The 15,884-nt window shown below is 46.6% G+C and overlaps 1 protein-coding gene across 3 annotated transcripts in view; it reads right to left on the reverse strand.

The window, feature by feature from the left end:
• RAB37 (RAB37, member RAS oncogene family) overlaps positions 1-5,854 on the reverse strand; it is a 61,424-nt gene extending 55,570 nt beyond the window's left edge. For all 3 annotated transcript variants that reach the window (XR_005588375.1, XM_039501023.1, XM_039501028.1), the window contains exons 1-2: positions 5,638-5,854; positions 1,464-1,554 (exon numbers count right to left, since the gene is read on the reverse strand). Coding sequence is in view for 2 of the 3 variants with exons in the window: in XM_039501023.1 (XP_039356957.1) it covers positions 1,464-1,466 (3 nt within the window). In the remaining variant the exon portion in view is untranslated. The remainder of the gene's footprint in view (positions 1-1,463; positions 1,555-5,637) is intronic.
• Between the last annotated feature and the right edge of the window lie 10,030 nt (positions 5,855-15,884).

A 15,884-nucleotide genomic window follows, 5' to 3' on the forward strand; every position in this document is an offset into this window, starting at 1 on the left:
CCTCTGACAAAAGGAAAGTACATTCATACCCGAGCCCCATAAATAATAACGTCCCTCTGCTCCCAGCCTTGTAACACTTCTCCTGGAGAACAGTTAATATGGAAGATTACATGAATTATGTAGAGAGGAAAGCTAGTCGGAGTGAACATTAAGGCCTCTTAGGCACAGGAGTTAGGGACAGGCGATCTGAATCACACTTCAATCATTTATGGGACATTTATAAAAACATTGACAACTTGTGAATTGCTTCATTACTTTGAATAATAGCGTTCCAAAGAACAAAGAGGCAACAGCACCTAGTCACTCCCTTGCTGGCTTGCAAAGTTTCGTGACAGCTAGTTCTGTGCCACAAGCCAGTTATTTTCAGCAGGGAACATTTATATAAAGAAAAGTAATTTATAGCAAAATTTCTGCAAAACATAATACTACACAATAGTTACAAAGGATTCGGTTTACTGGGTGTTTGATAGCACTCTGACTTCATCTTTCTGTTGTTCTTATGAACAGTGTGAAACCTTTGTACAGGTTGAGTTAATAGCATGGTTGTTTCATACCCATCATTCTTCAATGGCAAGGATAAATTAATCCTAGCCCCCCACCCCACCTAAAACAAGAGGGTTATGTGAACCCATCCCATAGGCTCAGATGGCGTGGGTGGAGGGGTTTTTTCTGAGAACTGTTTTGGGTAAGTGTTTGTAGAACACAGAATGAGAAAGAGCACACGCATGTATCTGAAGAGATCCAAGCAGAAGACTGTAACCCTGAGAGAAACCTAGAGAGAGGTTCTGGGTTGGGGGCGCTGGCTGAAAAGAAGGTTGGGCCTGTATGAGAAGATCCTGCTCCTTTTGCATTTGGTTCCTCCTGCCTTCAGAGGAACAGGACTTTGTACATCCCTTGTATATCAACAGAACTGCATTAAAGAAAAACACCAGATTATCATCAATTTCTACTTCTACAGCCCCAGGGCCCCAAACCTTGACTAGCTGCTCTGGTCAAAATGGGGTAACATTATACACCCAGTAACTAACACTAAACACACACACACACAGCAGAGCACCATAAATGGGCCTTAGTGTAAGTGAGCATCAGACCTCTGTAGTGAGAATGAAGAGCTGATTTTTTCCTTCCTGGATATATTGTCCTCCCCTTCCCAGTGCTCACATGCAATATGGTCAGGTAATCAGATGGAGTCCCAAACTCAGGGCTGGAGAAGAAAGTGACGTTTCCAAAAGTTGAAAAATCAAGTTATTAGAAGAAAGACTTTCAAATCCTAATCGCCCCCACCCCCGGATCATGTGAGAATTAATAACTAGAAGAAAACAGACCTAGAATTTCCTTACCAAGTTGAAAAACCATTTGGAAGCCAGGCAAAGGAAGAGAAGGATAGGACCGTGCCCAGAGCACAGGATTTACATTTCCAAACAGAAAAATGACAAGTAAAAAAAGTCAGAGCTTAAAATTACCATTTTAAATCAATAGCATGAATCCATTTGCATTGAGCGAGTAGAGAAGACAGCTAAGAGAATCTTCGTTGCAGTCTCAGGGGAGATAATTCTACCAGAACAAAAGACAAGGAGAGAGATACCTGGAACACCATGACCAAATTCAGCAGTTGTATTCTTTAACTCACAGCTTGCCTGGTATTATTGGCAAATTGGTAAACCTCAGAACAGTGGAAGCTGAAGCAGTCGTGGAGATAGACTGCCTGCTTGATTTAATTTCAGGACACTCTCTAAAGGGAATTGCTCATGTCTAGATTTTAGTCCATGCTAAGTTAATTAGCAACAGATGACAAAGTCTCTTACAGCAGGGCCAAGCGTACTAGAATCTGGAAGTTGAAAATCATCACCAGCACTAGGTTTTAAGACAAACACAAGCTGGTGTTAAGTGAATGGGAAAGACAAAATGCAGAGAGATAAAAACAATGGACTAGAAATAGCCGGGTGGTTTACATTTTAACTAGAGAGTCTCCAGCTAAACAGTTGCTTTGCATTTGCTCTGGACTAAGTCAGCATGGCTGAAGATGGGGAGATCCAGGCAAGCCAGCTGCCTGAAATTTAAAAAGTAAAGTAGGTAAAGTGAAGTAGGAATTTGACAGACTTTACCCCCCATTAAATAAGAGTGTGGGCCTGCTTCATTGTATCCATTACTCCAGCTTTACATTGATTTCAGCTGAGTGCCACCAATGGGGTTTCACTGGAGTAACAGTGGTAAAGAAGGCAGGTTTCTATATGTAGAGAGCCTGGCCCACACGCCATTGAAGCCAATGGCAGCCTGTCCCCTGATGTCACCTGCAGCTGGACTGGGCCCACATTCCACCCTCTCTTACAGGATCACAAGGTACTTTACAAACATACATAGATCCCCATTGAAATACAGCCACTCCCAGGTGGGGGCAGCACCCTGCAGGCCCATAGCACCCTGCATGTCACTGGGGTGGGATACGGACAGTTTGATCGAGGACACTGGGTTAAAACCCCTGCTTCTCTGAAGAGTGCCATGAAACTTGTAAGGCTTGAATCTGCCATACTGCACAAAGGAGCAAGGCGGTGGATACCTGTGCAGACTGGCTGCCAAGGAATCACTTCCCCACTCCCACCGGTGAGAGCATCTCTCACACACAGAGCTGTCAATGACAGCACGAACCAGCAAGGCAGAGCACTTAAGATCTTGGTCCTTCCAGGACTAACATGAAAGTAGCAGACACTACCACACAGAAAACATGGAACTCGATTAATCTGCCACATAAAGAGGAAGAGCTGAGTCAACCCTACCAGGGTTTGAACTTGTGGTTTCCAGAGAGTCATTATTTAAAACCTCAATGCTAAGGCAACAAAGCCATGGATTGGGTGTTGTGGATTAAATTGTAATACACTGACAACTTTCCTTCCTAGAGAGCCTACATGAACCAAGATATATACACAGAGAACATGAAAAAATGGATGTTGCCATACCAACTCTAACGAGACTAATCAATTAAGGTGGGCTATTATCAGCAGGAGGAAAAAAACTTTTGTAGTGATAATCAGGATGGCCCATTTCAAACAGTTGACAAGAAGGTGTGAGTAACAGTTGGGGGGAAATTAGCATGGGGAAATAGTTTTTACTTTGTGTAATGACCCTTCCCCATGCTAATTTTCCCCCAACTGTTACTCACACCTTCTTGTCAACTGTTTGAAATGGGCCATCCTGATTATCACTACAAAAGTTTTTTTCCTCCTGCTGATAATAGCCCACCTTAATTGATTAGTCTCGTTAGAGTTGGTATGGCAACACTCATTTATGTTCTGCGTGTGTGTGTGTAATATATATAATCTTCCTACTGTATTTTCCACTGCATGCATCCAATTAAGTGGGTTTTAGCCCACAAAATCTTATGCCCAAATAAATTTGTTAGTCTCTAAGGTGCCACAAGTACTCCTGTTCTTTTTGCTGATACAGACTAACATGGCTGCTACTCTGAAACCTGTAACAGCAGTAACTCATTCAGTTAGCTGCTGGTGAAAGACAATGGGATGGGGTGGGGAGGGGTGATGAGTGAGAGCAAACAATAAAATCTCCTGTAACCTGGTTGGCATGTGGCTGACAAACCTTAAAAAGCAAATTCCATCAAGACACATGGTGGGCTAATGTGGCCAGAGAGAGAATGAAAGCTTTGCAAGACTGTCTAGACAGCATATAAAAGCAATTTGATTTTTAAAAGCCAGCCAAGTGCTGGAAGAGCTGGAACTGCACAAAGTGGTGGCAAATGCAGAAGCCAGCACTTACATTGTGTTCTCTTTGCCTGCATAGGAATGTAGGTCTTGCTTTACAACATCAAAACTGAGGTCCATCTTGTGTTGGACACTGGCCTGCACCAGCTGAAGGTTTAAGAACTCCACAGTAAACAGAGATGGGAGATCATTTGCCCCCTTGATATAGGTCTCATCCTAATCTCCAAAAGTTAAAGATCAGCTTAAATCCTGAAGCATAAGGCTCCAAAGATTTCATTATAATTATGGTAACCATATAAACATCCGGCACCTTTTTTGGATCATGCTAAGTTCTCAGCCTCTGTGACTTCCAGGGGCAATGAGTTCCACAGTCTAATTACACATTGTGCGGGGGGGGGAAATATCCCTTTATTAGTTTCAAAATTTCCACCTGTTTATTTCATTACATTGTCCCTTGTTCTTATGTTACGAGGCAGGAAGAATAGATGCTCCTGATCTACCATTCATTATTTCATATACTTCCAACAGATACTCATTGATATTCTCTATTAGTCTACTGATATGGGAGCTCCCCTATCAGAGCCCTTGTTCTTTTCCCCAATATTGCTGTCTGACAGGCTCCCACAGAAAGGGGATTTTTAGGATAGTTTTAAACAGTGGACAAAGCTGCATGTCTCCAAAATGAGAAATACATTTAATGATACACAGTGGAGCTGGGGCTATCAAATAGCAAATTAATGATGATGGGAGCCATTATTTGTTTCTCAATATACATCATGGTGCAGGAGATATACATGATTAATGCAAGGAAGTGAAAGAGTCAGGAGGATGGGCTGAGTGTTTCCCATCAGGCAAATCTTCAATGCTGACAGTTTATTAGTAGAGTGATGGTAGCACCTGGAGCAGGACCCCATTGTACTAGGCACTCTGCAAACAGAACAAAACCTGACTGTGCAGGGGTGGCACACAGAGCTCATTTTAAATCATGATTAGTTCGGAGGACATTGTCCAGCCAGCAAGATCACTGCATTCTTGCAACCCCACCTCTTCCTCTCTCTGCCCCCCTCCCACCCAATCCTGCTCAGTTGCTCTTTTGTGATTTTTACCAGGACAAAACCCTTTTTCACTCCTTCAAGTGATCAGAAGTTCTTTAAAATGCTTGTTTTAGTTGGTATTTTAAATGTTTTATGTACATATATGGGTAGCTTCCTTCCTTTGAGGATCTTCCTGGGGTTAATTCAGGACAGCTTGTATGCTGTCAGATGTTGCTGCCTGAGTTCTTTCAAATGCATAAAGCAAGGAAGCACTCAGCCACATAGAACCATCTTAAATATTCACCAGGCATTATTATCATAGCTGTCTCAGAAACCCAGAGAGCATGTAAACCCCAGTCTGAGCAAAGCACTTAAGCACATGCTTCAGCACTAAGCATTCAACTTGCCCCATTGACTTCTAGGAGACTTCTCATGCTAAATTACACACTGAACTAGTTAGGATGAGGACCTTAAAGACATCTCACTAAATACAAACTGGGTCATCCAGTCAGATCAGTGGATGGCGACTCTTATATGCTCATCAGTTTTATTTGCCTATCAGGAGAAGAGCTTAGTCATGACAACACATGATATTTTGCAGAAGCCTTACTGCTGTGAAGTTGTACTAATAGTCAGACAAGTATAATTACTGAACCTTTCTCCTTCAGATTCTTCCATAAGACTCACTTACCCCAGTTGCATACAGAACACTTGCAACTGATAAAAGGTCTTAACACTTTAACAATGCCAGGTCAGTTAAAGTAGCAAACAGGGTGTCACAAGGGCTTCTCTTAGCTTCCAAGCACACAGTGCTACACCAAGTCCCCTTTAAGAGAATTTACTTTCTTAAAACAGGCAGTAAGCCAACAGAAAACAGTCATTTGACTCACTTCATCTCAAGTTTCCAGGCCATCCCTCCAAGGGGTCTCTGGTATTCCTGCTCCTGCTTCTAGCAGCTTCCCAATTGCAGTCAGCTCTGCTCCTTTCCTGGAGAAGCAGCCCCAGGGGTGCTTCCCTGAGCACCTGACCCCATGCTCCACAGATCTACCACCACAATGTGCTCTGCTCCACTGTGGCTTCCCTTCCCCAGGCACTGCCTGTCTCAATCCCCTTGCCTTTCCTGCCCTTTAAAGGCCCAGGTGCTGCTGGCTGCTTTTAATTGGCTGGATTGGGCTCACCTGCTCTGACACAAGGGTGCTGCTGGGCCCAGCTTTACAGACCAGCTAAGCTGTGACGCATGACATAGCTAAAGCAGCACAACTCCTCTAGCATAACTGTAGTTATACCAGCTAGGTGCTTATGCCAATAGAGCTTATTCTGTGTCGGGGAAGCTGTACAAGTAGGAGAATCTTTATACAGGTGAAACTGTGTTTACACAGGGGCTTTTCCTGGCATAACCACATTGGCAGGACTTTTCAATGGAGACCTGGCCTAAAGCAAGTGGCAGTTGTGCACAAAGCTAGCCTACACAATAGCACACTTTTTACCTTCTCCTTTCTCTGCTTGTTTCATTCACTTACAGTCGTGGTTAAGGATGAGGTACAGTAAGTTCTTTGCAGTAGGGACTATCTTAACGACTTGTTTGTTCAGGGCTTAAAACAGCCGGGCTCTGATCCCTGTTTGGGACTTCCAGGCAGTACTGCAATACAAACAAACAGCCCTGTGTCAAGGGCATAGGGAGCCTCTGCTGCACTTGTTTAGCTTGGGCAGGAGTAAGCTAGTGGGTGATGGAAAAATAAATAAGACATCACATTGTCAAGTGACAAAACTGAGCCAATTGCATATTCCAAGGGCTCCCCCACCCCCATTTGCCTGGGCATTTACTCTGCTGTGAAATCATATAATCAGATCACAGAATGTGTTTCTGCTGACATGGTTTATTGCTGCAGAAAGAAGAGAAGACGATGCAATGAGGACCCAAAGGATCCTTAGTCCTTTCCTGGAGGGTTTTTCTGTGTGTCGGCATATTCTGAGTAACAGGGAAAAGAAGGAGTTGCTGGAGATTAACATTCTCATGAAAACCATGGGCCCCGTCCTACAGCCCTGGCTGCTGTGAGTAATCCCATTGCAATTAATAGGACTGTTTGCTTGAGCAGGGGACTCTAAACCAACCATGATGCCACATGTCTGCCTACAAACAGAGAAGCTACCAAGCAGCCCGACCCTAGTCTGCTCTCAGCCCTGCCTGCTGCCAACCCACAGCAATTTCTAAGGCCTCTCACATCTGCACAGAGGACTCAGGCATTAAACTTTCAAGGCCTTAGGAATGCTGCCCCAGACAGCAATAAAGGGAGTGACGTGAAGTAGGAGGCCTACCAGAGAGTGGCACCTACATCATTTTCCTTTCAATTTTTAGTGAATTCTTCTCTTGACCAAACGAGATCAGTACAGCTAGCAGCAGCAGCAGCAGCCTTCTTCCCCACGCTGCTGCTGTAGCTGAACCTGGAGAGACCATAGCAAGGGCAGAAAGGGAAATACTCTCTCCCTAGCTAGTCTGTTCTTGGCCCATCTGCTGAGGCTTCCAAGCAGGGGTGAACTTAATGCTTATTGTGGCAGCACTTTTGATAATGCCAAGCTCCTGGGAAAGATGACGCTCAGCGGCATTTGTAAGGTCTGATCCAAGGCTGCTAGCAGAGACAGGGATTTGAAGAAGAGAAGGTAGGGAGACGTGTATTTTGGCCTATGGACACTTTTACTGAAGACAGGTCAGACAAGCCTGCTTTACTCATTTCAATTTACTTTGCGGCTTCTTTAAGAAAATGCACACTGTAGGTATTCAGGAGCAGGGACTTGGGGTGAAATCCTGGCTTCACTGAGTCATAGAAATGTAGGGCTGGAAGACACCTGAAGAGGTTATGTAGTCTATCCCCCATGCCCTGAGGCAGGATCAAATACACCTATACCAGATATTTTTGTCAATATCAAATGTCTTGGTCAAGGTATAGTCAAGGTCCAGACTCCAGAGAAAATAATAATGCTAATAAGTAAATAAAAATGTTGGGGTCCGTTCTAAAGTGTCTTGTGATCCAGATTTGGCCCACGATCCACCTACTACTACCCCAACCCAGACCACCCCTAAGATGTTTGTCTAACCTGTTTTTAAAAGTATCAGAGGGGTAGCCATGTTAGTCTGGTTCTGTAGAAGCAGCAAAGAATCCTGTGGCACCTTATAGACTAACAGACGTTTTGCAGCATGAGCTTTCATGGGTGAATACCCACTTCTTCGGATGCAAGTAGTGGAAATTTCCAGGGGCAGGTTTATATATGCAAGCAAGAAGCAAAACCTGCCCCTGGAAATTTCCACTACTTGCATCCGAAGAAGTGGGTATTCACCCGAAAGCTCATGCTGCAAAACGTCTGTTAGTCTATAAGGTGCCACAGGATTCTTTGCTGTTTTTAAAAGCTTCCCCTGACGGGGATTTTACAGCTTCCCTTGGTACCTAGTCCAATACTTAACCACCCTTATAATTAGAAAGTTTTGCCTAATATCTAAACTAAATCTCCCTTGCCGCAGATTAAGCCCATGACATCTTGTCCTGCCTTCAAGTGCTCACGGAGAACAACTGATCTCAGTCCTTTTCATAACCGCCCCAAACAATATTTCAAGACCTTTCTCGGATCCCTCCTTTTCGTTTCTCAAGACCAAACATGCAATCAATTCAGTCAATGGCAAAACTCGCTCTGAGTTCACTGGAGCCCGGATTTCCCCATTTGTCTTTATACTTGTCATTCTCTGCCAGCCCTTTGCGTCCAACACTGAGGGAAGCTTTACAAACTTAGCTCTGGCCAGGAGAACAGCGTCGGTGCTTCCAGAGAACAGTTTGCGCCGCGATTTTCGCTGCTAGCTGCACCAACATGGCTCGCTCGGGCTGGCAGAAATCCAGAACCACTCGGAGAGGCTGTTTTGCAAACACGCGCGGATTCTGTTGAACCTGGGTGTCTGTCTCCTTTCCTAATTACACACATTAGTGCCTGGAAACAAACACGAGTTAACAGCTGCTCTTGCTGAGCACCGCGTTTTGTTAATAAATTGTCTGCTGCCAGGGAGGGGAGGAGGAGGGGGAGAGATCGTTAGTTCCCAATTACTTGGCAAGCCCAAAGAAGCTTGCAGGACAGTTGTTTGCATACTATAAATAAACCGCAGCTTGCAGGAGGCAGGGGAGAAGTCACACAGCAGTGTTTAGTGGGAAGCTAAGACACAAACAGTGTCTATTCACCCCGGGGATGACTGCGCGACTGTTATATTCCCGCCAGGAAACAGCAAACACACAGTATTAGGCTTGCAGCCAGGAATAAACCCCACAACTGCTGGCAGCCCCCCCCCCCGCCCAGACTCTGGCGGCTACCAGCCGATCTTATGGTGCAGCTCCGTAGACTTCCCACCTGCCCCTTGCATCCGCTACCGCAGGGAGCTCGGGACCCTGTTCCCCTTTTGCAGGATCTCTTGTTTCCGGCGCTGTTTCTATTTTAAACCAGGGTTTATTCCCCCTCCCCCAGGAAAAGCCGCCCGAGTGGGTCCCCCACCTTGTGCAGAAGATCCTCATCGTAGTAAGGGCTGCCCGCTCCATTGGCGTCCATCCCCAAGGCTGCCCGGGCGCTGCCAGCCCCGCTCTGAGCGCCCCAGCCTGGCTGCATCCCCTGCAATTTCCGTGCGTCGGTGCAGTGTGCGGCTCCCGGCTGACTCCGATGCAGCAGGCGGAGCCGGGCGGCCTCCCCGCGGGAGCCGGCTACCCCGGGGGAGCATGCCCGGGGGGGCGCGGCGCAAGCCAGACGCAGCTCGCGCGAGCGCACCCGTGGGGCGGGGCGGGACGAGCGCGTCCGGTTCGGCTCCCGGAGCAGCTCCCCGGGACTGCAAAGTGCGGAGCAGGCAGGAGCCAGGTGGCCTTTGCGGAGCCCTAGAGCCGCACAGGCCGGGCAGGTTTTCAGCACCCGGGACAGCTTCCGCAGCCGCGGAGCGAGCACCCGGGACAGCTCCCGCAGCGCGTGGGGCGAGCACCCGGGACAGCTCCCGCAGCCCGCGGGGCGAGCACCAGGGACAGCTCCCGCAGCCGCGGGGCGAGCACCAGGGACAGCTCCCGCAGCCAGCGGAGCAAGCACCCGGGACAGCTTCGGCAGCCCGCGGGGCGAGCACCCGGGACAGCTCCAGGCGCAGGTTCCCTCTACGCACAGCTCCGAGCACCAGGGACAGCTCCCAGCCCCAGCGGCCGGGCAAGGCGCTGGAGCCCTGCAGCTGGAAGAGGAAAGCAGCGGCTACAATTACTCAAACTTGAACGCGCTAGTGTTTCACCTCCACCCCTCTTCCCGGCTCCTCCCTCGGCTGTCTCTGCCAGCAGCTCCCGAGCTCCGCTGCGTGTTGCGAAGCCAGGGAGGGCTGCAGCAGCCAGGGGAAGGCTCGGGAAGCTGCACTGGACCCCAGGGGCTTCCTCGTTCTTTTCCGCAAGGCCCGGTCCCCCTGCATCAGCAGCTATTTCCATCCCACTTGGAACCGAAAACACCCCAAACCCATTACCAGCCAATAGGCGCTGTCAGCTCCTGACTTGGGCAAAGTGCATCAGCCTTAGCGAAGGGGGGCATTTGGGGCGGGAGAAACGGGCCATTTCCGGCTGCCAGGGAGGCCTGCAGCCCAGGGTTGCTCAGCAGAAAGGTGGGGCGCAGGGCTCGCAGGTCAGTTTCTTTCCGTGCACCTCATGCACGCGGCGAGGCGGAGGAGAAGAGTTGGGACCTTAGATGTAAAATCTTCAATCTCGGGAAAGGGGAGGGCCGCGTGAAGAGCTGGAGAGACTTGGAAAGACTCAGCTGTCCTGTCCCCATTGCGCTCCCTCTCCACCTTTCTGCTGAGTAACCCTGGGCTGCAGGCGGAAATGGCCCGTTTCACCCGCCCCAAAGGCTCTGCTAAAGGGACGAGTTTAGGGTGAAAGTTCCCGTTCCACATTCGGGTTTTCAATCCCTTCCCTTCCTGCAGGAAGGCGAGCGCCGCCAGAGCTCAGCGCTCTTAACCCAGAATGAGTCCCCCGGAGTGACTGGATATGGAGAGGCCCTTTGACTAGAGGACTAAGCCCTCTTACTCTATGAAGGCTGGATATTATGGCAGCCAGGCTCGAGGAGAGGGTGTTGGCGCAGTAACTGGAATTGTTCAGCGCACTTGCAAAACAGGACTAAGATTTTACATTGAGACGGGTGCATCACGGAGCGACAGGGGGCGTGGCTAGCCCAGCCTCTGCACGGGCTCCTTGGATACCCCAATTACTGGCCAAGCCCTCAGCTTAGTTTTTCACAAGGGCCAGTCCTGCAGCTCGGCCTCTCCAAGACTGAGCCTTCAGGCTCCAGCACCCCCCTGGATCTCATCACACCCTGTCCACTGAGTCCAGAGCAGTTCAGACTCCTGTTGGAGTTTTACCCCTTCAGGGAGCAATGCAGCCACTAAGTATCTGCAGAGACACAGGGCAGCCTCTTCTAGGCAAGCCAGCGGTTGGTAGTCGACTGCAGTACAGCCCCTGAGAGCCCTTAAGTTGGCATGGAAAAGTCAAGCCTAGGACTGAGTCTAATATTGGCAGAAGCAACTGCCCCCATTTGTCCATGGTTTTCTGGAGTCCATCCTAGTCTTTCTCTAATTCTGTGAGTCTGGAGCCCAGTCCTTAACCCAGCCACTGGACACCTCCTGCGTCTTCATCTCCCTTGCAGCCCTGCTGTGTTCCACATCTTCTTGGCTGCCCACCGTTGAGTCAATGTTCCATCATCAGGTCTTCCACTATCTCACCAGGTGCTTCATTCATGTGTGTTCATGCCATTCAGTTCGTGATGGTGCATTTGGGTCAAGCCACATGGGCATGTGACACCCACCCACCTACCTCTTACTACCCAGGGAAGGAAATTAACTCCTTCATAGCCAATGGTTAACAATACAAAGTGTGGGTAAACTGAGTCATGCATATTGTTGATAAGTAAAAAAATGTCCACATTCTCCACAACTGGGACAGAGCTTCACCTGTGTAAACAGAAGCAGTGCCATGAACATCACTACTAGATTGGCAGAATGCCTTTTTAAGAAGGCTCACATTGATGGACCTATGGCCAAGTGCTTTTTACAGAATAGGAACACATCCACTTCCACATTTAAAAAGTCTATTTGACTTCTCTGCTGGTCCCCTTTAGGAAAGGAGCTGCCCTATTTTTAAAGAGATCTTTTTATCCTTACCTGGTTTTATCCTTACCTTATTCTTTTGAAGAAAATTTTCTGTTCCTTCGTGTCATTTTTAATACATTCTCTGAAGCTTTTCTTCCTTCACTTGGTTTATCTGCTATTTCTCCACCCCGCTATTTTCTCAGTAAAGAAAGAGGTTCACAGATGGGCAAACAACATGATTGGAGGGCCTTCAATAAAGAAGATGAGAACTGTTTAGAGAGAAGACAAGAAAGGAGATGATTTAGAGTCATACAAAACCAAATGACTTGTACAGAGAAGATATACCAGGAATCCCTATATAACTGCTCTCAAAATACTGGAACAATTTGATGACAGTGAAAGGTAGCAATTTAAAAGCTGCGAAAGGGTTGGTTTTGTTCTGTTTTGTTGTCATTTGTTTCCACAATAGCTAATTAACCTGCAGAATTCACTGCCACAAAGGTAGCACCGAGGCTAAGAGTGCAGAATGACTGCATGTATAGGGATAGTGTTTATATGTTTAAATGTTAGACATTTACAGGGATGGATCGAATTTCCAAAGTTACATTAAAGAAGCTAAAAAATATGAAAAGTATAAACTCTCATGCTTTGGGGCACAAACTAGCTACTATTTGATGGGGGCTCAGAAGAAATTTCTCCTATGATCAAGTTATTCACTCTGAAGTTTCCTGTGTTTTCCCCTGAAGCATATAATAGTGGCCACTCTACCACACGGACCATGGGCAGCTTTGAGTGAAATGCTATATTGTGCTATTATGCATGTGCAGATTGCATAAGATTATTAGCAGGAGTAGGTAGGTGTATTATAATATTACACAAAGGCCCCCATTGTGCAGGATCACATTATGCTGAGTGTTGTGCAGACACCTGCCTTTATCCCATAACAAGCACCACCCCTTTGACCAGCAGGCTGGATTGCCTCTTCACAGGGCTCACAGCAGTGCACCTCCATCACTTGCAGCTTGTTCCGAATGCAGCAGCACATTTGTCCAATGTGTTGGGGTATAACAATCATATTGCACCTGCCCTGTGTTATTTACTCCACTTGCCTCTAGAGAATGACACAGAGATTTTAAGTGGACACTGTTAGCTTATCTGCCCAGGGCCTGCCTGCATTTGAGACCTCTTCCTTGAAGAGAAGGTGTGCTCCAATGCCATCCGCCTTTTCATGGATGCCACTGTACCTTTGTTGGGGTGGACTGTAGCATGTGGCGATGTCTTCCACCCTCAGCGTGCCCAACATCCATTTCTCCCCTTTCAGTTAAGCCTACCAATTTAAATAATGCGAAGCTGGTAGGCTTCTTTTAATTAGCTTGGCCCAATATTTATTACCTTTCCAGCCTCACATTTCCCCCCACCCCTTCTTGCATGTAGACCCCCTTGGTTCATGTTATCACTTTGCATTTTAAGACTGTGATTTTCAGTTATATTTGTATTAGGTTTTTGTTATTCTGCGCAATGCCTCAAGCATTTGAGGGAGGAAGGGAACACTTTATAAACAAAAACCCTCCTTCTCAAGGACTAGCTGCATCAGTTATATTCTGTTAGCGAGCAGGGAATGTTTGAGATGTATTTTTTGACATGGATAAAGATTACCAATAATCCACTGTCAGGCTGAGCCCAGCAGCCTCATAAAGAGGCTAAATTGCACATAATGCCATATTGGGTTGGACACATGAAGCCAGATTCTTTGGCCTGGTTGAGTTGTGCTTAGCAGTGGATGGGGGCATTCTGAAAGTGGCTTTAATCCACCATAGCTATTCCCAGATCCTGAAGTTGCCTGACGTTTGCTTTAATTGTCATCATGGATCACATCAGCAGCTGAGGATACTCAGAGACAGGACTGGCTCTAACTTTTTTGCTGCCCCAAGCAAAAAAAGAGTGCCGTAACACGGCGCTGCCCTAATGCTGCACCGCCTCGCCAAAACTCCCCACCCCGCCAAAACAAAAACAACAACAAAAAACCTCAAGCGCCACCCCGCCACCCCAAGATTGGCTGCCCCTTACAAGGTGCCGCCCCAAGCACGTGCTTGGTCGGCTGGTGCCTGGAGCTGGCCCTGGTCAGAGAGCAGAGGCACCCCGCACATATCCTTTCCCCCTGGGAATGGCCATTTGATTGGGGGAAAGTGGTTGCACAGAGCCCCTTTACTAGCGGTAGGACACTTGGATGTTTCCTTTATGGTAGCCAGTCAAGCTAGTTCTCCGTCTGCTTTGCAGTGCAAAAGTGGCACAAGGCAACCAAGTGGGAGCCAGACATTTGGCTGATGTATCTTAGAAGACTAGTTGAACAGTGAATCTACTGGGTCATATTTAATTTAAAATCCACTATATTTAAATACCAGGATTAGAGGAATATTAAAGTGAAAAATATTGAAGTGAAACATAAAAACTATATTTATTTGGAAAGAGGATTAATTTGTTTTAAGTTTTTATTTTATTTTAATTAGCCAATACCTTGTTTAGATCCCTTTATTCTTTTCTGGAGAGAGCTGATGCTTGAAGCTTAATTGCAACAAATACATATGTAATGAGAAGTTTATTTAAAAATCAAGTCATAGCTTAATTAGACTTCAGACCATAAATCTCTCTCCTTCCAGGTCAACAGAAGGACCCCAAGCAAGAAAAACAGAAACTGATTCCAAAACCATCTGCACCCGTATGATCTGCTGTTTCACTGCCTGTTCCTGACAATGCTAATTACGTCTCTCTATTAATTCCTCTGACAGCATAAATGTTTCTGCCAGGTCAGATGATCAGCCTCAGTAGCAACAGGAAAAAACCAGAGAGAGCCCTTTATGTTTTCCACAACCAAGAAGTGACACTGAAGTCAGACATAAAAACGTTACTCTTATATCTTAGGATATATTGAACTGACATACAACATTGATCCAAAAATCTAAGACCCATTAAAGGACACTGACAGAGCACAATTCCTTAAAAAATGGTGTCAGGACACAATCATTTAAAAGTTACAGAACTGACATCTCAGTTTGCCTCATGCAGAGCTACTTCAAAGAAAATAAACCAGAGTTATATGGTTTCGAGCATGGGACCGATCCCAAGGCAAGATTGTAATTGACTTCAGTGGGAACAGGATCATTCTCCATACACACTGGTCTTTTTCCTTTTCCATGTAATGTTTTAAGGATCTGATCCAAAGCCCATTGAAGTCAACGTGAGTCTTTCCACTGACACCGTTAGGTTTGGGTCAGTCCTGAGGCAAACATATTGGGATACTGAACTGGGACATTTTCAGTTATTTATAGAAGCCTGCAAGCTTAAACAAAACATGTGGGTCAAAACCTGCTGTCTGTTCCATCAGTGTGAACGTAGAGACATCCACTGTAGTTAGTAGCACTGCTCTGGATTTCCACCAGGGTAAGAGAGCACAATTTTAACATTTTATAAAATATCATTTACCTGTGGCTAAATGTTGTCCTCAGATATGGACCTACGTTTCCCAGTCAAGTCAATGGGATTCACGTCCATGTGTCCAAATTCTGCCCTTGCACATGCTCAGGCTCACGGAGGGTTAAAGTCATCCCCATGTGGAGGACTAACACAAGCACTAGGCAGCACTTAAGCCTGGTTCTGTTAACTTAAGTGGTGCACAGGCCTTGTATTAGCACAAGCATGAACTTTCACCCCCAAGAACTCCAACTCCTCTCACTTCCTTGCAGTACTGAAGGGTAAGTGACGCTATCAAACTTCTCATCCTCAGGGGGTAACCGATAATGTAAGATAGCTCACCTGGGGAGGGTCTTCGCCTGGGTTTGTGCCTTCCTGTCTCAATCACAGCAGAGAGGTTTTATTCAGTGTAAAAGTCTCCCCCTGCTGTGCAGGCCTGAAAAAAGATGTGTTTTCCCTTTAAAAAAATTGTAAGGAGAAAGGAACAGTTTTTTCTAGGACTTTTCTCCAGTTTGAAGCTTTGAGGGTCTAACAGAGAGGACAGTG

This window comes from Mauremys reevesii, linkage group 15 (assembly GCF_016161935.1).
Source record: "Mauremys reevesii isolate NIE-2019 linkage group 15, ASM1616193v1, whole genome shotgun sequence".
Classification (NCBI taxonomy): domain Eukaryota; kingdom Metazoa; phylum Chordata; order Testudines; family Geoemydidae; genus Mauremys; species Mauremys reevesii.